The sequence below is a fragment of the Pipistrellus kuhlii genome, unplaced genomic scaffold, assembly GCF_014108245.1.
Source record: "Pipistrellus kuhlii isolate mPipKuh1 unplaced genomic scaffold, mPipKuh1.p scaffold_m20_p_41, whole genome shotgun sequence".
In the NCBI taxonomy this organism is placed as follows: domain Eukaryota; kingdom Metazoa; phylum Chordata; class Mammalia; order Chiroptera; family Vespertilionidae; genus Pipistrellus; species Pipistrellus kuhlii.
In genome coordinates this window covers 770,233-791,165 of record NW_023425542.1, presented here as the reverse complement: position 1 = coordinate 791,165, position 20,933 = coordinate 770,233, and the positions used below count along the sequence as shown (strand labels likewise).

At 55.4% G+C, this 20,933-nt stretch overlaps 1 protein-coding gene across 2 annotated transcripts in view; it reads right to left on the bottom strand.

Moving 5' to 3' along the window:
• Positions 1 to 20,933, bottom strand: part of SLC24A4 (solute carrier family 24 member 4) — a 107,382-nt gene that overhangs the window by 12,578 nt on the left and 73,871 nt on the right. Inside the window, exons 6-12 of one of the 2 annotated variants that reach the window (XM_036411674.2) lie at positions 20,608 to 20,711; positions 19,875 to 19,949; positions 16,816 to 16,841; positions 14,952 to 15,005; positions 13,254 to 13,396; positions 9,529 to 9,698; positions 8,277 to 8,475 (exon numbers count right to left, since the gene is read on the bottom strand). In XM_036411674.2, the coding sequence (XP_036267567.1) occupies positions 8,277 to 8,475; positions 9,529 to 9,698; positions 13,254 to 13,396; positions 14,952 to 15,005; positions 16,816 to 16,841; positions 19,875 to 19,949; positions 20,608 to 20,711 (771 nt within the window). The remainder of the gene's footprint in view (positions 1 to 8,276; positions 8,476 to 9,528; positions 9,699 to 13,253; positions 13,397 to 14,951; positions 15,006 to 16,815; positions 16,842 to 19,874; positions 19,950 to 20,607; positions 20,712 to 20,933) is intronic. The other variant, XM_036411675.2, reaches the window with a different exon arrangement.

Genomic DNA, 20,933 nt, shown 5'->3' with positions numbered 1-20,933 from the left:
ACCAAGCAAAAAAAGAGAAAAGATTCAAATTACTAAAATCAGTAATGAGAGGGGGTCATCACTTTGAACCTTAGAGAAATAAAAAGAATTATTAAGGAATATGATGAACAATTGTGCCCAAGGAATTAGATTATGTAGGTACAACAAACAAAATTCTACAAAGACAGGAACTTATCCAAACTGACTAAAGAAGATAGAAAAGCTGGATAGATTTATAATAAGAGATTGACATAGTAATAAAATAAATAAATAAATAAAAAACTTCCTTTAAAGTAAAGCCAGGGCCAGATGGCTTCCTGGTGATTTCTACCAAATGTTTAAAGGAGAATCAGCATGAATCCTTCAAATATTCTTCCAAAAGATAGAAGGAGAGGGAACATTTCCAAGCGCTCTCTATGAAGCCACTGTTACCCTGATATCAAAGCCAGACACCAAGAGGACAGAAAACGGCAGACCAATATCCCTTATGAAGACAGATGCAAAAACCCTTCACAAAATTCTGGGAAATGGAATCCAATAACATATAAAAATGATTATACATCTGGACTGAGTGGTCTTATCACAGGAATACAAGCTTGGTTCAACATATGAAACTTAACCCATCCAAAATACCAGGGTAATACAATAATGGGCAAAACTACAATCATGTCCATCAAGGCAAAAAAGGCATTTGACAAAAACTAACGCCTTTTCATCATAAAACACTCAATGATCTAGAAATAGAAAATAATTTCCTCAATTCGGTAAGGGGCATCTACAATGAACCCACAGTTAACATCATACTTAATGGTGAAAGACTAGGTGAGGATATCTGCTCTCACCCTTTAGACTAGCTCAGCATTGTGTGGAAGGTTTAGCTGGGGAAACTAGGCAAGAAAAAAACACACGTAAAAGTAACTCAGATTAGAGAGAAAGAAGGAAAAGTATCCCTATTTGTAGATGGCATGGCCTTATATAAAGAAAATTCCAAGTAATACATACACAAAAAATAATTAGAACTACAAAGAAGGTCAGCCAAGTTGCAAGATACAAGATCAATATACAAAATCCAGGTGTACTTCTATACAGTAGAAATGACCAATCCAAAAATGAAATTAAGGAGATAATTTACCAAAGCATCAAAAAGAAAAAAAATGTTTATGAATCAGTGCAACAAGAGAAGTACATGATTTACATGCTGAAAATTATCAAATGTCATTGAAGAAAATTTGAGACAATCTAAATACATGGAAAGACGTACTGTACGGGGATCAAAAGACTTAATGTTAAGATGGAAATAGTCCCCAAACTGATCTACAGATATATATATATATATATATATATATTAACCCTATTAAAATTCCAGCTCTTTTTGCAGAAATTGATAAGCTGATTCTAATATTATTATGAAAATGCAAGGGAACCAGAATAGCCAAACCCATCTTGAAAAAAGAACAAAGTTAGGAGCTCTCTGGCTTAAACCTGCCTGAATTGGGTTTCTCTAACATTAAGCGAGTCTGAACTAATTCATGGTTTCATTGCTAACAGGGTCCGGGGCTACTGGGGTAATGGAACAATGTCCATACCCAGGGTCATCGTCCCAACACCACCAGGAGCCCCTTCTGGTCAGAGACATCTGAGAAATGCTCCTATCATGGCTCTGATAAACATGCAAACATCAGCAAGAGGAAAAAGCGCTGCTATTGTTCTTTCCCTAAGCTTTCAGAGTTCTCTTTTGAAGTAGAAAATGACAATTTAATTATGTAAAAAGATCTTTAAAATGAACTGTAACAAAACAGATGACTAATCATGGTGAAGGATAAATTATGAACAGATGCAGCTGCTTGTGAAAAACTTCAAACAAATTAGCTTGGACAGTCAACTAACTAGACAGTCCAACGAAGGGAGCGGTTAACTTGAGGCGCGTGGGGAAGTGGGTGTCCCTGGACGCTGTCAAGTAGATACTCACGGACCCTGGACCTAGGAGTGTCTTCGTGATCTAGAAAGCATAGCTCCAGACCAGTGGTTCTCAAATCTGAATATAAATCAAAACTCCCTGCAGAGCTTGTTACAGCCCCAGAGCTAATGATCTGGCAGGTGAGGGGGGGGGGGGGGGGGCGGGGGAGAGGCCCAATAATTTGTATTTCTAATAGGATCCCAGGTCCTGGTAATGCTATTCTCTTGGAACCACATTTTTAAGAATCACCAGTTTAGATGAACTCCATTTAAAAACAACTATGATTAACGTATCGTCAAATTTACCTACTTAAACGTACATGGCTTTTAGCAAATTAGAAAGCTGTGTAATTATCACCACACTGTAATTCTGAAGACTCTCATCACCCTCCAGAAAAACCCCATACCCATTAAGCTTTCACCCCCCATTCCCTCTCCTCACTCAGACTCTGGCAACCACTAAACTACCTGTGTCTGTAGACTTGACTACTTTGGACATTCCATTGTGTCTGGCTTCTTTCAGATACCATATGTCTGCAAAGTGCACCCACGCTGCAGCATATATCAGTCCTGCATTCCCTTTTATGGATGAATAATCATCCACTTTATGGAGGTGCCCTGTTGCGTTTACCCATTTATCACTTGCTGGGTATCTGGGTTGTTTCTGCTTTCTGGCTGCTATGAACGTTCATGTAGAAGTTTGTGTGTGTGTGTGCATTTCATTTCTCTTGGATAGAGAGCCAGGGGTGGGACTGCGTGTCACGCAGGGACTGTGTTTAACTCTGAGGAACTGCCAGCCTGTTTCCCAAGTGGCTGCACCAGAGGCAACACTTGCTGCTCCTCCTCCCCACTGGCAGGCTCTCTGCCTTAAACACTCAGCAAACTGGAGATGGCAAGGTGGAGCTGTCGGGTCCCTGGGTTTGCAAACCACACACACAGGCCCAGCTGCTGGCCTCCTCCCGCCCCCTTCCTTCCTGCCCCTTCTCCCCCCCCCCCCCCCCCCCCCCCCGCCCCTGAATCCCAGAGCAGACGTTCCAACTCAGCAGAGGGCCCTCTTGCCCACGTCAGCATTGTGACCAGGCAGAGGACAGCACTTTGGTGTCAGGTAGCCTGGGTACCAGCCTTGCCCGTGGCATCTGCTCACCTGTGTGTGGCTTCCTGAGCCCCCGTTTCCTCATTCCTGAAGTGGGGACCACGCCAGCCATTCAGCAGGGCTCTGTCAGACTCCAAGTACTGAACCTAAGGTGCTGAGTGCAACGCTTGATCGAAGGATGTGTTTGCCAAGCTACAAACTGTGGCTGACCCTCCTCCTCTGCCTCATTACGGGACTGAAGCCACATGGGTCCCTGACCAGGTTTGCTCTAAGGTAAATCATCTGTTAAGACTTAGAGCAGAATGCTATTGCTGTTCTCCAGGCTGCACGGCAACATGGAGGTGGACATACTAAACTGGCCTTCAGCAGCCTCATTCCAACCTCCTTCACTGGTGTCTGCAGAGCCATTTCCCAGAATGCCTTGCAGCTGAAGTCCAGGATTCATAATAGATTCCTCGATTTGAAGAGGAGAATTGAGGTAGGGGTGCATTCAGATGCATTCCGGTTAAATCGGGGCATCCATGCCCAAGCACTAGACCATCCCGAAGGCCTGACCCGCATCCCAGTGCCCAGCTCATGTTGCTATGGGAGTCAAGACACAGCTGTGGCAGACACCTCCTTGTGCCAGCTCACAGCTCTGGTGCTGAGCTCTTGAACTCAACAGTTCTGATGCATTCTGGCTCTCTGCCCCCTTGTTCTAGCAAGGCGGCAGTGCCACTCCAGTGCAGACATTACAGTGCCCTTCCCACGACTGTGTAAGGCACCCATGCCCCTGTACTTGAACTTTCCTGCATCTGAGATGGGCTGCATCCTTCACCTTCCAATAACGCTAGAGGCGTTTGTGTGCGTGTGTGTGTATGTGTGTGTATGTGCGCGTGCGCGCACGCGCGCTCAGTGTCCCTTCCCTCAGAACCACACTCCCAACGGCCACCAGAGCCAAATGGCCAGCACAGCTGAGTGCCCGGGGTGGACACCTGACGTCTGGGTTGATGGCATTTTCTCTCTCGGGGCTCTGGACCTCACATGTAATACGGTACTAGGGAGCTGCTAGGAGGCGGGAGCCGTCATGCATCAGTCTGGGGCCAGTGGAGGCCTGTCTGCCATCTGGACCAACCATGAATTTGCAGCCAGTCTGTAGCCAAGGAACAGATGAGACAGGCACGGATGGAGAAATGAAGAGCCAGGAAGAGGCTCGACCCCCACTGAGGCCTCAAATCAGCCCTCAGCAAGTCCAACTGCTTCTCTGCTCTTGGGACTCTAATACTCCCCTATAACCGTATTTTCGTTGTTGTTTTTTTACATTTTTTATTGCGTTTTCTTTACAGAGAGGAAGAGAGAGGAATAGAGAGTTAGAAACATCAATGAGAGAAAAACATCGATCAGCTGCCTCTTGCACACCCCCTACTGGGGATGTGCCCGCAACCAAGGTACATGCCCTTGACCGGGATTGAACCTGGGACCCTTCAGTCCGCAGGCCGACGCTCTATCCGCTGAGCCAAACCGGAAAGGGCTATAACCGTATTTTTGAAAAGGTTCCTCTTTAGCTCAAGGCGGCCTGTGTGGGCTCCTGTTATTGGCAGGTAAGGAGGCTTCAGGACCCAGCTCCCATCCACTCCATGGGAGTCCTGGGCCCTTTACCTCCCACCTCCCAGCCTGCACTGCTCTGGCCTGGCTGCGGGGCCACCGCGGAGTGGATCCCAGATACCTGGTTCTGTCTAGTTGTTGAGACTGCCCCTTGGGCAAGCCCCCGCCTCTCTTTGGGCCTCAGTTTCCCACTTTGGAATATAAAATGTCTGGTCTAAAAACATCCAAGATCCCTTTGAATCCTAGTTTTCAGAGACTGTTGCTAACCACAAGGAACTCAGAGGAAAATGGTTTTCATTTAGATGAAAAAAAAATATATATATATATATTGAGCCTCTTTCTCCACTGAGCTCTATTAGCTGTTTTTACAGACCACTTCTAGCCAGAAAGTGGAAAGAACCCAAATTTCCATGAACCGATGGGTAGATATATTATTCAGCCATACAAAGGAACAAAGTACTGATACATGCTATAACACGGATAAACCTTGCAAACATCATGCTAAGTAGCAGCCAGTCATGAAAGGCCATATGTTGAACGATTCCATTTATATGAAATGCCCAGAACTGATAAATCTAAAGAGACAGAAAGTGGCTCAGTGGTTGCCAGGAGGTGGGATTGGGAATAATTGCTAATGGGTAGAGGGTTTTTTTGGGGGCGGAACATTCTGAAATGGATTGTAGTGACGGTTGCACAACTTCGTGAACACAGAACCTTGTGAAAACCCCTCCATGGAATACCTTAAAGCTATGGCTCTGTGATAGGTGGACTGTATCTCCATGAAGCTGCCATTCACCAATAAAAACACTCAGCCAACGGCTGTTCTAATCAGGCTGTGGGCTGGCCCCTCAGCGAGCCACAGTGACCGATTCACAAGGGTGCATCCTTGAAACCATGACCTTGACTTAGGAGCCAACCGACCACACGTGCAATTACTCTGACGGCTCCCAAGACCTATGCCAGAACAAGGTCACTTCCACCACCAAGCGCCGTGTGTCTCTGGGGGCCTGGACAGACAGGAACTGCGTGTGGCATTTCACGTGGGAATGAGCCCACAGCACCTGTAGGTTCTCCTGTTTCCCCCCATGTGCTGAGGGGCCGAGAGGAAAGGCCCGGTGCATGGAGTTTTCTGGAGTTTTCTAGAGTTCCGTCTGTGTAGTTCCCCCTCCTGGGGTTCAGAGACACGAAACAGACCTTGCTCTCCCCAGCCAGGTGCTTTGGAGAACGGAGGAACACGGGGGTGGGGTGAGAGGAAGAGGCCCTAAAACGCCGGAAATTTCCAATTGCCCGCGCTGAGTTTTATTATAACGAAGGAAGACAAGATGTAGGGCTGCCATCCAAGCTCTGGCAAGAGCACGTGAGGTCCCAAAGGCCCATCATCCAACTCAGTTCCACACGGTTCGCACACAAGATGTACAAGCCAGCGCAGAGGCAAGCACTTCGCCGGCGGCTCTGAAGGAAAGGAGCCAGGAGCATCCATTGGTTGGTGAAATGTTGTCCCCTCAGCACGCCTGGGGTCAGAGTGTCAGTGTGCAAACCCCAGCTTTGCCCCCTCCTCCTGGGTGACCCTGGGCAGGCTAGACCTCAATGTGCCTGCGTCTCTTCCCCTGGGGAGTGGCATCATGGTGACAGCAGCCACCTTCTAAGTCGTCAGGAGAACATGTGAGTTGATACCGGGGAGGCACCCTGTCTGGTCCATAGGAAGTCCTCAGTGGGTTTTATCCCCCGTTGCTGTTCAAGAACCTCCAAGGGCCTGCACTTCTGAAAAAGACACATTCACCCCAGGTTCTCCCTTAAAGTGGGCTGAACTATATTGTAGGTCCGGGGCACCTATCTATCTGCCATTCGCCTGACCCCTCTGTGACCACTAAGGCCATTCGAATGCCCCCTCTGTGACCGCCGAGGGCCAATCCATGCCGGCATTCACAGCTCAGGAGGCTCAGGGTGGGAGAGAGGCTGCCCACCTAATGGCAGTGCGACTCAGGAAGTCTCAGAGCCCCTCCGAGCCTCAGTTTCCCACAAGGCAGCTGCGAGGGTTTGATGGGAGTGCGCCTAAAGCAGCAGCCACGCCTGTCCTCTTCCTGCCCCTGCTTCTCATGGCCAGGAGGGGAAGACGGGGAGGAAGTGACTCCTGGTTTCCAAGGGCAACCACTGGAAACACATCCGTCGGGGCACAAAGGGAGCTTTCCACAGGGACCACACTGGGCAGTTCCGTTATGAGCCGTTATGAGCTGGCCCAGGAATGTCCTGGAGCCTCTGGCCTGAGGTGGACCCATAGAAACGGAAGCCCCAGCCCGCCAGGAAGGCAGCACTCCCTGCAGAGGGCCTCAGGGTGCCGAGGCCCTGGGAGCTCCCGGTCCCAGCTCTAGGAAGGCAGCAGTGTTCTAAACACCCACCCCAGGAGGTGACCCGCCCAGGGTCCCCTCGAGGAGCCAGATCTGATTTCCCATCACAGCTTCTGGGAGGAGCACCAAATCCTGGGGCAAGGGGAGGGGGCGGCTGGCCCTGGGTCCAACCCATCCAACCCACCACCGAGGTTTCGAGGAAGCGGAGACGCGTGGGCCTCACAGGTGAACACCTCACTCTGCAGGGTCAGAGCTGCCACGGGCATGTCCCTTCTCGGGGTCCCTGCAGAGCCCTGGACGGGGGGGCAGCCCCAGGACCAGGACTCAGATGAAGTGGCCCATGGAGGGTGGTGGCTGAGGCCCCATCAGGCTCCTCGTCTGTAAAATGGAGCCCCGCCATCCACCTCCTGGGGCTGGAGGGCAGAACTCAAGAACGGGAGGTCCTCGGTCCCCCCGGGGCCAGGCCGCTCAGTCCTGGATGGTGGCTGCAGCCACGCGTGGCCCTCCCTGGCATCTGGGCTCCAGGCCCGAGGAACTGGAGGCCCTTCCGTGACCAGAGTCCCTGTGCTGGGCACACGGTGGCTCCGGGCTGTGTGGGGTACCCAGGGCCGTGGTCCTCTTATGAATGCGGAAGTTAAAAAACATGAGGTGGGCCAGCCCAGTCCCTGCCCCAGGATCCTGCTCATGTGTCCAACAGGTAATCTCATATACGTTCCTGGGGTGTAGAGAAGATCACCCCCTTTCTCTCAGTGTCCAGACCCCAAAACTGAGCTCCTGCCGACCACAGGATAACCGTTAGCCCACCAGACCAGCTGGCTGCACATGCCCCGTGCTCCCACAGGGTCCCAGCAGGTGCGCTGATGTGCTGGCGGTGTGAGGTGAGGGCCGAGACCCGCCTCTATCCCCTCAGCCCCCGGTCAGCAGAGGGAGGTCTTGGGGGCCCAAACCCCTGTGCTGGGCCCCCTGCAGCCTGAGGGGGGAGACACACGTCACTCTCTGGGTGTGGCCTCCAGGTGAGAGGAGGCTGGGAGGTGCCTGCACAGTCACAGGATGCACAGAGAGGGCTTGGCATGCTGAGTCCCAGGCCTCCCTCCAGGATGCTGGTTTTGGTTTGGGAACCAGGCCCTGAATTTCGGGGAGATCCTGGGTAGGGGTGACCAGCATGTCCCGGAAGCTCCAATCTAGAAACCCCCAGGAAGCCCTGGATCCCACACAGAGCCTCTGTTTTCAACATAAAGCACGTGGCAGAGCCGGGGGCAGGGGTGTCCTGGCAGGAACCCGGACAGCACGGCCGAGGGCCTCGCGCCCTCCGTACTCACCGGGCACGGAGAACGGGGTCAGGAAGACGGCCTCCACCGGCTCTGCCTCTGGGGGCGGCGGCGGGGGTGGGGGCGGCTGCTCCCGCGGGGGGTCCTCTGGGTTCTCCGTGGGGACATTCCCGTTCTTGATGCTTTCTTGCCTCCCGTTCTGGAGGGGCTTTCTGCTCACCCCGTTGGCCGAGTTGATCAGTCTCTGCCTCTGTGCGGACGGGGGCAAGACAAGCAATTCGTGACTGTGTCAGACGGCTGCTTAACACACACACAGCCCTCAGAGGTTTCTAGAACTCAGCCCTGGGATGGGTTGGCCGGTGGGTGACCCAAGGACTTCGAATCCACCCAAGTTCGCTCATTTCCTTTTGGACCAACACCAGCCAGCCTTTCGGGAACGGCCAGAGGCCTGGCCTCTCCTCGGTGCCCAAGACACTGAGGACAGTGATTGTGCTGGCTCCCCGGTGGTCACTCGCCAGCTACCTGAAGACAGTCACAGGACAAAAGAAGTCCCAGAGGTAGCTGCTGCCCACCAGTGCCCCAGTCTCCCTCTAGAGCTGTTCTTTGCATACAGAACAGCTAGGTATTCCTCTCAATCTCTCCCTCCCTCCTTCCCTCCCTCCCTCTCTCCCTCCCATCCTCCCTCCCTCCCTCCTTCGCTCCATCCCTTCCATCCCTTCCATCCCTTCATCCCTTCATCCCTTCCATGCTCCCTCCCTCAATAACATCTTCAGGAAACAAGCCATAGCCGGGACCAGTTTGGCTCAGTGGATAGAGCGTCGGCCTGTGGACTGAAGGGTCCCGGGTTCGATTCCGGTCAAGGGCATGTACCTTGGTTGCGGGCACATCCCCGGTGAGGGTGTGCAGGAGGCAGCTGGTCGATGTTTCTCTCTCATCGACGTTTCTAACTCTCTGTCCCTCTCAATTCCTCTCTATGTAAAATCAATAAAATATATTAAAAAAAAGAAAAGAAACAAGCCATACGTCAGACTGGCCTTTCTCCTGTTAGTTTCACTCTAGTGCTTGACAAACACTTGGTCAAACATCTGGACGTAGTGTCCGATTGCTCTTGGCTCGCATTCCCTCCCGATCAGATCCTTTGCTCCTGGGGTGATGTCCGGGCTTCCTCCCTCACCCAGGTGCCCCAGGTACGGTGCCACATGCCAGCCTGGCAGAGGATGCCCCGGGGGCCCGACACCAGGAAGTGCCATCGCACGTGTCTCCCCCGCGGCCGCCCGCCCTCTCGGTCCTCATGCGAGCGCACCTCGTTGATGATGATCCTGCTGGCCATCCGCAGCCGGGTCCGGGGCCCAAACTTGTTGGTGATCATGACGCGCAGGCCCGCCTCGGGGAAGCTGAACTTGGGCGGGCTGGAGCTCAGGACCTCGTCCACCATCACCACCGGGCTTTTGCTGTACCGCGGCTCCTCCTTCACTGTGACGAGCACGAGGCCAGGATTACTGCTGAGGCCCCCTGCCCGGGGACACCCCTAAGTGCTGAGGCAGCCGACCACCTGTCCCTCTGGCACAGACTTCTGTCTCAGGCTGAGGTCCTGGCTGCTGGCCTTGGCCTGGGAGCCTGGCTTCAGCTCCTCCCTCCAGTCAAGGGGCCAGTGGCGCTGAACCACCTTCCACCTTGAAGAATGAGGCACAGCCCCGCGGTGGCCCCACTACATGCCCTCTCCCGGGCAGGCCTCCACCTCCAGCCCCCCTGCCGATCGATGCCCCCTCGCTTCTGCCTGCCTTAGATCGCTCCCCATCGGATCCTGTGGCCCCCCCCCCCCCCCCGCCACTGATACCCAATGTGGCTAACGGCAAGGGTCTTCCCGCTCCTCCTCTGAGCCTGTGACTGTGGGGACCCTGCTTTCTCCTGATGACAGAGGCTCCAGGGAACCTCTGGGATGGAACAGTCTGGAAAGCACAGGAGGACACTGGCTCTAAGCTTCTCACAAGGCCACCTGCTCTGTCTTTGAGGGACCACCTCCTCCCGGCACAGAAGGATGCTCCCAACTTTATTCCCCTGGAGGGAGGCAGCCAGGGCCAAGCGCGGACCCTGGACGAGGCGACTGAGACTGGGAGGGGGTGGTGCTGCTTGCTGCGGGCACAGGGAGGGCTGCTGGCTGAGCCCGGCATCTCTGGTGAACCTGCCGCCCTCCAGTCCGGAAGCCGGTGTCCCTGACCCCATGCTTCTCATGAGGCCGGAGCCCTCTCCCTGCCGCCTCCCTGCGCACGCTCAGGGCTGGAGTCTGGGGGGAGGGGGGGGTGTTTGACATCTAACGCAGAGGTGACAGGACCCCTCGTTGGCACTAGCCCAGCACACAGAGCAGGCGGCTTCCCCCCCAGGGGCTGTCACCACAGCCAGGCCCGCCCCTCTGCACGGGCCCCCGGCCGCCCGCCGAGAGGGTCATCGTGAGTGTCCCTCCCCGGGGACGGGGGAAGCAGGAGTGGTCGGGGTGACCCCACAGGAGCGAGTTAGTGGCACAAACAGGCACAGACGCACACGAGACGCGCACCCTCACCCGACAGCAGCAAGGCTCAGCAGACAGGAGGCGTGGGGGTTAGAGACAGAGCCGGGGGGGCCAGGCCTCTGTCGGAGACGGACACCGCCCTCCGGCGAGGCGTGCGCTGGGCCCGCGCGTGGGTTCTGAACGCGCGTGTTATTGCTCGGGGGGAAGCGGGTTACTTACAATTTGGAAGAGAAGCGGGGAGGAGACAGAGGCCGGCCGGCAGGGATTGCCAGAGGCGACGAGCGTGCGGAGGATGCCCAGAGCCTGGGGCAGCGTCCTCGATGGCGGCCGAGGTGCCGGGGTTATGGGCGGGAGGGTTAGTAGAGGGGCTGCTGCCATGGGGATCTCAGTGCTCGGGCCTCGGGCCTTCGGGGCGGCTCCTCTCCTGGCTGAATCCCATGACTGCGTCCCACTCTCAGGAGTAGGGGCCCCCGTGCCCACTGCCCTTCTGTGCGGCAGGAAAGCCCAACCCCCCCTGCTCCGGACCCTGCCTCTGTCGCAGAGGGAGGCGGAACTGCGGAGCCACAGAGCCTGTCCCGGGCTCCGTCCCAGTGACGGAGCCTACAGAGTGTGACACCTGACGCCCTGGGTACCATGACCTGGCGCTGCCACCAAGTGGCACACAGGGTGGTGCTTCCAAGCCCGGAGTGGGGGCTGCCCAGAAGGTAACGGGATCGCAGAGTGGCTCTGGCTGCTCAGCCAAGGCCAGGCAGCGCTCCCCCGCCCCCCCCCCCCCCCACTCCCTGCTCCACGCCCACGCTGAGTCCCTGGCCGGGGCAGGCCGGCGAGGTCCACGGGGAGCCCAGCCAGCGGTCAGGGTGGCACTGCCTGGCAGGCTGTGAGCAGGACCCCGAGACCAGCGAGACAGGCTGTGCTCCCAGCAGGGGCGGGCCACACGGCCTCTCCGCCTCGGTCCCGGGGACCTTTGCTTGCTGTCCTGGGCTCTGCTGTCTTGAGCAGCAATGACATGTGACGTGAAACATTCGTACACGTTTTAGAAAACCCAGGGCCCTGGGGATGGGCCTCCTCCGCCAGCCACACGGGCAGTAGGTAGCTCTCGGGCGGGCACTGAGGAAGCGGGCGTTTCCCGCCGGCCTGCGCTGACTCACCCCTTGGAAAATCTCTCTCTCTCTCTCTCTCTCTGCCATGAAGGACACTATGTCCCGGACAGGAATCAGCCTGTCCTGAGGGACTGTGTGGGGACCTGGCAGCCACTGTTTGTGGAGCTGAAGTCCCAAACAGAAGTCCCACAGTTCCCTCGCCTGCTGAGGGGTTGCCCTGCAAATGGCTCTCCCCTGGGGCAGGGCACGGGGAGCCGGGACTGGACACAGCCCGGCGCTGCAGGCCGCCTTAACTATGGCTCACAGGGGCCTCTGGCAGCCAGGCTGTGGCCTTGGCCACGCCCGCACCCCCAGCCCAGGAGGCTTCCTCCTTCTGCTGGAGAGAGTCGGCCCTCAGGACTGGCGATGGAGGTGCCCACGGGAGGCGCCCGAGGTGCCCACGGGAGGCGGCATGAGCCTGACCCGCCCCCGGGAGGAGACTTCGGAGGGGCCAAGGGGTACGGACTTTGGCCCCACATGCCAGGCACAGGCACACAGGCTCCTCCAGACCGCCTGGTCCCGCCACTGAATTAGAGTGGCCTCAAAGAGGACCGGCCTGCCCAGGGCCCCGGGCAGAAGGGAAGAGACCCCTCAGGGGGCCAGTCCCGCCTCTCAGCTTCACCAGCTCCATGGGTGGAACTCGAGGGAACGGCCAAGTCCTGTTTTTCCATAACAACCCGCTCAGGCTGAACCCTGGCTTTGAGTGAGGAAGGGAGTAAATTCCCGCCCCTGCTGGCAGCTGCCCCACCTGGTAACCGGCTGGCTGAAGACAAGGCTTTTAAAGCAGCCAGTGGTCAGGAGGCAATTAGGAGAACTGGCAAGAGAGGACACAGGCCAGCTCCAGAGGCCAGAACGTCCAGACCAGGGGACCAAAGAGAAGCTGCGGAGGCCGGGCTGCAGCCCCTGGGAAGGGCCCGGGCAGGCTTTCTGGGACGGTCCGGGAATTCCTGCTCAGCGCCGTGCCCGCCTGCCCTGGCCTTGCTGTTCCTCTGGGCAATGAGTCAGAAGTCTCTCCAGAACAGTCCTCCAGACCCAGGCCTTGAGAAACTTCGGGGGACCCAGGCCTGCTCTGTTTACCCCAAGTCCTCAGCTTCCCATCACTGGCCTACCACATGGGATAGAGGCATGAGTCCCTGAATCTCGGACGAGCCAGGCAGGCCCTGGGTTCTCCTAGCACGGCCCCGGGAACTGCCGGGGATGTGATCGCGGACATGCTCTTCCGTTTTAAGCCAATGCCAATCAGCAGCATCTCCGTCACTGACCCCCTCCCTCAGGGTCCTGTGACCACAGGTGGGAGAGTGGGAATTTAGAGGGAGGGTATGTGTGTAGGAGGAGAAGGGATTTGATGTCACGACATGGCCGCTCCTGTCTGCTCAGCCTTACCTGACCCCAGCAATGGCAGGGAAGGGTCATCAGAGCTACTACCACAGTAATCATTACCATCCTCCAGCTCGCTGCTGACCGTGTTGCCGTTTGCAATGGTCTTTTGTTTGACTGTGAAGAAGGCCTGTATCTTCACATTGTACCTGGAAGCGAAGGCAGGAGGAGGTCAGTGCTGGGGGAGAGACCTGGCAGGGAGGAGGGCTGGGCACCTCCAGCACCTCACGCCCCTGGGCACACAGTCAGCTGTGCCTGGACCGTCCCCACGAGGGACCTGGGGAGCCAAAGCGTTTCAGCCGAGCTGACAGCATCCCTAACAGGAAGTGGAGAACATCGTGCAGGCGGACGCCCTGCTCCCCCTGAGTGTCTGTGGGCTTCCTGGGAGCAGGAAAGGCCTTCAGCCCAGGAAAGTGCCGGATGCCTCCTCCCTGCGGGGCACAGGCCAGCCCGGAGCTAAGGAGTTCGGCTCAGCCTCGGGGACCGGCTCGAAGGAGGCGTGGCTGGGCCCAGCGCCTGACCCAGGACTAGGGACCCTCCCCACCATGGTTACCCCCCCAGGGGACTGAGTCTTTGGGTCTCCCCGTGTCGCTGACAATCAGCACCCTAGCCCTCACCCAGGCCGCCCCCTGGCTGAGAGGCACTCAGAGAGGGCACCATTGTGGGGCAATTCTCTGAGTGTCTACCACCCGTTTTATAAAGCATTTTGATTCATAGCCTCCTAAAACTCAGTGTTGTTTTTTAACTAACTGCAGAGATATAAACAAGATAAAACCTGCATACGGCTCACCTCATGGGTACTTTTTTCTTTTTTAAATGGGGAGAAACAACATAACACGCTCTGCTTTAGTGATTTTCCATTTCGAGGCACACAATTCAGTGGCATTAATTACACTTACGACGGGAAATCATCACCACTACTTCTATGACTTCTTCAGCGTCCCAACCAGAACGCCTCGCCCACCGACACATTTGTGGCTGACCGCCCTTCCTCCTCGCTCGCCCTCTCTCCCTCGCTCTCTGCCTCTGAGTGTGACTCTGCTCAGCACCTCATCTTAAGGCATCAGACAAGACTTGTCCCTTTGGGACGGGCTCCTTTCACTCTGCACATTTGCAAGCCTCCACCCCCCCTCCCCGGTCCCCCCCTTCCCACCCCCATCTGCCACGGTGCAGCATCTGGCAGAATTCCCTTCCGTTTTAACGGTCAGTCGAATATCATTCCTGGGATTTTTGAGATGCGTCTGACCTGGGCAGCTTCCAGAGGCCATAGGGAACCACAATCCCGGCCCCTGGGTCTGCCTCCTCCACACTGAGTGGCGCCCCCTGCCGTGGCACAAGTCAGCGGCCCCAGAAGCGCCGTTTTACACAGCTTAGAGCAGAAGCAAGGCTGCCTGGCTCTTTCGGAAAGAGTGGGATTGATTTACCAGATTTTTATAGATAGAAAAATAAATAAATAATTTAAAAAAGCACAGAGTGGGTAGGAGAGAGGTCCCAGTTTGCTGCTGTTTGGGAATGGCTTTGTCTTTTACCTGCCAGCCCTGACTCCCCTGGCCTGGTGTGGACAGCACCCCAAACAGTGTCCGAACATCTCCCTCCCATCCCAGCCTCCCCAGTGGAGTGTCCCCCAGAAAACTGGGGCTGACCCGAGGCTGGCTAGCTGTGACTCAGGCATCAGCCAGCCCAGAAGAAGAGAAAGGCACTTACTTCATGATCAGAATGTAAAACACGTACAACATGATGAGCACCAGGCCTTCCCACCTCGAAGAGAGAAAGAAGGCTGTGGTTAGAGCGGGGAAGGCCCGCGCTGAGGGCGGGGTGAGGCCGTGCAGAGGGCGAGGCAGGGGTCTTCCTTCCCTGTGCCCAGCACCCGGCCGGGGACCCGGGACCCAGGCACGCAGGTGTGAGCCCAGCCTGGTGGGCCCGCACACTAACGTTGTCTGGGTGACACAGAGAGAAGGCTGACAGTGGGGTCCTCTCAGCTCCAGAGGGTCTGCAGGGCTCCGCTGGAGTCCCCCCACTACCAGAACAAGGAGGGCCAGGGCCACCACCTCCCAGGACTCGAAGGGGAGGGGCCAGGGGTCCCCTAGGCCTGATATAAAGAGGCCCCGGGATCACCTGAGATTCTGGCCACGGAGCAGAGAAGCTGTGGGTGCAGGCAGGAAGGGGCCCCGAGGGCTGCCTTAAGAGGGGCACGGGACCTCCTGGGTGCACAGTAGGGCAGCGTCTTCCCGAGACAATGAGATTACCGCTGTCTTGCATGTGCAGTGCCCAGCTCCGGGCACCGTGCAGTTTCTGACCACAGGCCTCTGAGGAGCCACACAGCTTCAGTGTGTTCGTTCACCTGACACATGTGCCCGGCATGGGCGATCATCGCTTTGGGAGCGCTTCCTTGGCTGACAAGGACCAAGGACCAGCAGAGCCACAAAGGGTCTGGGAGGTGATCTGACCCCCACCCCTAACTCCATCCACAGGTGAGGAAAAGGAGACTGGGGGGTGGAGAGGTTCCTGGGTCACCGGGCAGGTTAGGGGCCAGGCGGGGCCAGCACCAGGCCTCCCTGAGCCCACAGTACGCAGCCCCTCCCATCAGGCCTCCTGAATATAACCCCAAATAGTCACTCACAGGGTGCAGATTCTGACTGTCATGCAGGGGACACTGTGGTTTATACGAAGGGAAGATATAGTCACGCTCCAGATAGTGCACACACCCACCTTTTCTTTAAAGTCTGCGCCGTACGATCTTAGTGAAGGACTCATTCCCGCCTTCAAGGTCATAAAGGTGAGTCCCCATGTTTTATTCTATGTTATTTTAATGTTGCTTCTTACAGCGAGGACTTTCGCTCCCCTGGGATGTATAAGGTGTGAGGGACAGAGGTGACGGTACCTTGTTTTGTGTGGATTCCTGGTGGTCCCAGCAGCAGCTGAGCCCCCCTCCCCAGCTCACTGCCTTGTCACACATGACACCTGCCATATCCCCATGCCCAGAAGTGGGCCTACTCCTGGGCTCTCGGTTCCATACTCCACACTGGCCTATGCTTCTCCCTGTGCAAAACATTGCACCATTTGAATCACGTTAGCTTTATGCTTCACTGAGTGGCCAGATGATTATGATCTTTGCATGCATAATCATCTGGCCACTCAGCGTATCTCCAATGGGTACCAAACGTATTCTAGACTTTTGCTGGAGATCAACCATCTATTTGCCCTGAGCTTTCTATCTGCCGGTGCAAAGGGGAAAACTGATCAGGTGCACGATGTATAGTATCTTTGATATTCAATAAACGAGGTACTCAAGAGAAGTACACTGAGTGGCCAGATTATGATGTGTTCAAAGATCATCACAATCTGGCCACTCAGTGCATATCTTGGTATCTGGTAGGATGGGAATAGTAAGGGAAACCATGTTTGTCACTTTGAAAGAACAAATTAAGGCATGACTGCTTAGAATCATACCCTTTTTATTTTTACAAGTTCATAAGCCTGTGTTTGTAAAAATAATTCCGAAGAAGATCCAACACACCCAAGAAGGACACTAACAAAACCGAAGGAGAAACAAACTTTAAAAACTTACCACACAATTTCTTCATCATATATGAACTGGAAGGCAAAAGACACAAAAGGAGGAAAACATATTTATTCAAAAAAACAACAGAAAAACAAAAACCAAACACAGGCCTGGCAGTACCCAGAGCGGCCACACCTCTGTGCTTCCACAGAAAGCCGGGCCCTCTCTCCATTCCCGGCTCCCCACCTCCAGGTGACCTGGCCTTCAGTGAAACCCGGGTCAGCAGGCGAGGCAACCGACAGCCCGCAGAGCGGGGGGCCTCTCCGAGAAATGGCTTGTGCTTCATTGTGGTCCGACTAGCGGCTGGGGCCAACCTGGCAGGGACTGGCCCTCACTAATGGAACAGAGTTGCTGCAATCACAAATCTTAAAAACTGAAGACATCCATCCATCCATTCATCCATCCATCCATTCATCCATCCATCCACCCATCTATCCACCCACCCACCCATCCATCCATCCATCCATCCATCCATCCATCTACCCACCCAACCATCCACCCTACCTGCCTACTTATCTGCCTGCTTATTTACTTACTTACCTATGGTGCCTGCGTGTATAGGAAAGAAGGGGTGTTATTTTCATAAAAATAAAGAGTAAACCCTTTGGAACTTCTGGAGGCATAAGACCCACTTGTACTGTTTGAAGGGAGGCAGGGGGCCATGGTGGGGGACTCCATGCTTTCCTAATCGGGCACTGACATGGCCCGTCAACCCCACCCTGCATCTTTGACATGTGGCCCAGAGGAGGATATTAGTTATCTATCACTGGAAGGGAGAGGGGGAGAGAGAAACATCAGTGTGGGAGAGGAATATTGATCAGTGGCCTGGGAGCACCCAAGCCAAGCCCAAGGGGGACAGGTTGTTGGAGGGGCTGCACCCCCCCCCATTGGATCTTGGAGACACAGAGGTTTCCACAGGGGACCCCAGCAGAGGCCAGGGGCTTCTGTCTGAACCCGGGCCCACTGCACCCCGCTCCCAGCTGTCATGTGGGCGGCCGCACACAGGACCTGCTTTGGAGGTGCTGCTTCTGAGAAGGTCATCCTGACCGGGCATCGCTGGAGTCTCCCCGAACTCTAGGCTCTGAGAAAGTGGCACTCCACCTGGGGACACTTCGGGACCCTTATGGAGCTATTTTTGGGTTTTACAACCCCATGGAGGGCCCCTGGCTTTCAGAGGCAGTGAAAGCCGGGCTGCTGGCCAGCCTGGAACGCGTGAGACGGTTCTATTAGAGTTTCTCACATTTGGCACAAGTGTTAAGCGTCCTGCTAAATATTCAGGTAAATGACAAAAACAGATAAAATATCGGGAGCCTAGAATGTAGGTGTTTTTTTTTTTTTTTTTTTGTTTTTTTTTTACATGGTTTAGGAAAATACTTAATTTTCTAGTGAGGCAACTGTCATGCCATGGGGAGAAATTGCACTTGGCTCTTTTAGGATTTTATCGGGAGTCGCTCATCATTTTGGGAAATCATGTCGGTGATGTCAGCACCACTCAGGTTTAAGGGCCAGTCCGGCACAAGGGCCTAGGTCTGAGCTAAGAGTTGTCAGGCTGCTGTCCATGGCGGGGGATAGGGGTGGGGGTGGGCAGCAGAATATATCCTGGCATGTTCTAGCAGGTTCCTGCCCAAACCTTTAAGCACTGAAAGGTGTATTCTTTTGTTATAAATCACTTTTACGGGTCCTTTTTGTATTGTTTAGGCGTTAATGTGTGTGTGTTTTTTTTTTTTTTTGTTTTTTTTTAATATGTATTTGTATTGATTTTAGAGAGAGAGGAGAGAGGGAGAGAAACATCAATAGGAGAGGGGAATATTGATCAGTGGCCTGCCTCCCCTATGCACCCTCAACCCGGGCATGTGCTTTGACAAAACCAGCAACTTTTTGGCGCATGGAACGACGCTCAAGCAACTGACCCACGCCGGCCAAGGCTGGTTTTTGTTCATTCCGTGCAGGTGAATTATTTTATCTAGAACTCATTTTCCAGGGTGCGAGAGGCAGCCTCTCGGATGGCCCCAATGACCCCCCGCCTGACTTCACGGTCCCCCTGTGTACAAGGCCTGGACTAGCCCTTGTCCCTAAGAATCAGCGATGGGCGGCCACTCCGGGGGTTAGGTCACACACACTGTGGCTTCCATCCTGGCTCCTCCATGCCTCACTCTGAAAGCCCTGGGGGTGGGTTCTCAGGCAGGTTTGGAGGCAGGGGGCTTTGAGGTGACTAAGCCCCTGACGATACCTGTGGGAGAGCCTGAGCCAGAAGACTCCCCTCCAGAATTCAATCCACAGAAATGGGAGTAATAAGCGCCTGTTGCTTTAAGCCACTGAGTTTTGGGGAAACTTCGCACACAGTGACAGATAACGGACTGTCACACACAGCAGGCGCTAGGTCTTGTGAGGTTGAGAACTGTCACTCTAGGGCACATGCCCTAACAACTGGGCACACCATGCCATCTGCCCTCTCTGAATACAACCTAAAACTCCTTTTGGATTGAAATTGCTTCCCTGTGGGTGACACACTCTTGGGCAGTAGCCTGACTGTGTGTCATGTGCTTCACAGTCATGTGCCATGATGTGACCTCAAGCCCTGAGGGGAGAGGGGGACACAGGGATACTCTCACACATACCAGCAAGCCCCTGGGATTCCTATTTCATCTCCTTTGCCTCCCCCCCCTGCGCTCCCCCCTCCCCTCCCGCTGACTCCCACCGCTCATCTCGCTGCCAACTCTGACAGCTCCCAGCTGCGTCTCTGCTCTGCTCGGCAGTGAGGGTGACCCCGGAACTCGGCTCCTTAGGAAACGGGCTCTGTGTGAGGGTCCCCAGGCCTCAGAGGAGATGCATGAAGGGAACCGCGTGGACCATGCAGCATGCTTGGCTCTGCAGAGGCCTTTTTGCCCTCAAGGTCGTCCCTGGATTTGCTCCAGATGCAAGGTGTCTGAGATTCTGGGGGCAAGTGGGCACAGGCAAGGCAACTGGTCAAAGCGACCGCAGGGCCTGGGAGCCGGGGTCCTCTGGTCACAGGGCTAGGGACGGAGATGGGGGAGGGCCTGCGACTTGAGGGGGAGGGCACTCACAGCGATGAGCACGATGACAGAGAGGGTGTAGTACACGGAGTCCCGGCACACAGCCCACCACGTCAGCTGGACCACCTGCACGCAAAGGGCTGTCAGTGGCTATTGGCTGGAGAGATGGGGGAGGGAGCGGGTACAGCTGCTGGGGGGGGGGCCCCTCCCAGCCCCCCAGGCCGCACAGGGACATGCCCTTGGAGCTCCTCCTAACTGTGCCACCAGGAACAATCGTGCCTGGCTGCTCGGGGCCACACTGTGCTCTCCATTAGACTCTGGGGACAGCATGGAGCCATGGAATGACACTCAGAAGTGACGGGAAAGCCACCCCCTGCTCCTCCAAAGTAAGGACCCCACCCACTGAGCGGTGAAGCCCTATGTCAAGGCCAAGGCCAGAGGCACTGGAACCTCCTGGTGGTAAGTGGCTACCCTTCTCTGCCTCCCTCGGCCAAGCAGGACCTGCCCATGAGCTCAGTGCTCTGAGGTCACGTCTCACAGCGGCATCCACCCGCCTCCCGCGGCCCTGAGCACCAGGAAGATGAAGGTGGGTAGCAACGACCGGCCCATTATGTGTTCCCTGCTGGGAGCCCCAGGGCCCCAAACCCTTCCAGAATCCTGCTCAGGGCAGCAGGAGATAGGCTCGCTCCAAGCCCCAGGGGTCAGGGCCATGGCCAAGGCTGGTCCTCAGGTCTCCCCACTGCTGTCCCTGACGTCATTTCCTGAGGGGAGAGAAACCACGGACCTGCCCCGCAAATAAGCCGCACACGCCGATGATACACAGGATGTTGAACACGGCGGAGCCCACGATGGTCCCGACCCCGACGTCTCCGTGGGTGATGAACACGCCTGCAAGGGAAAGGCACAGATCCTCACCTGCAGGGCCCAGGCCCGCCCCGTCCGCACACCCAGGCCGGCTGCAAGGTCTGTGTCTCCCTGACTGCCCCCCGATCCCCAAACCAGGGGAGCTGTTCCCGCTATCAAACAGAACGCCCTCAATGCCCTGAAAGACCAGCTACTCTAATTCCATTTTCTTGAGCCGCTTTATTAAGATATAATTCGCATGCCATA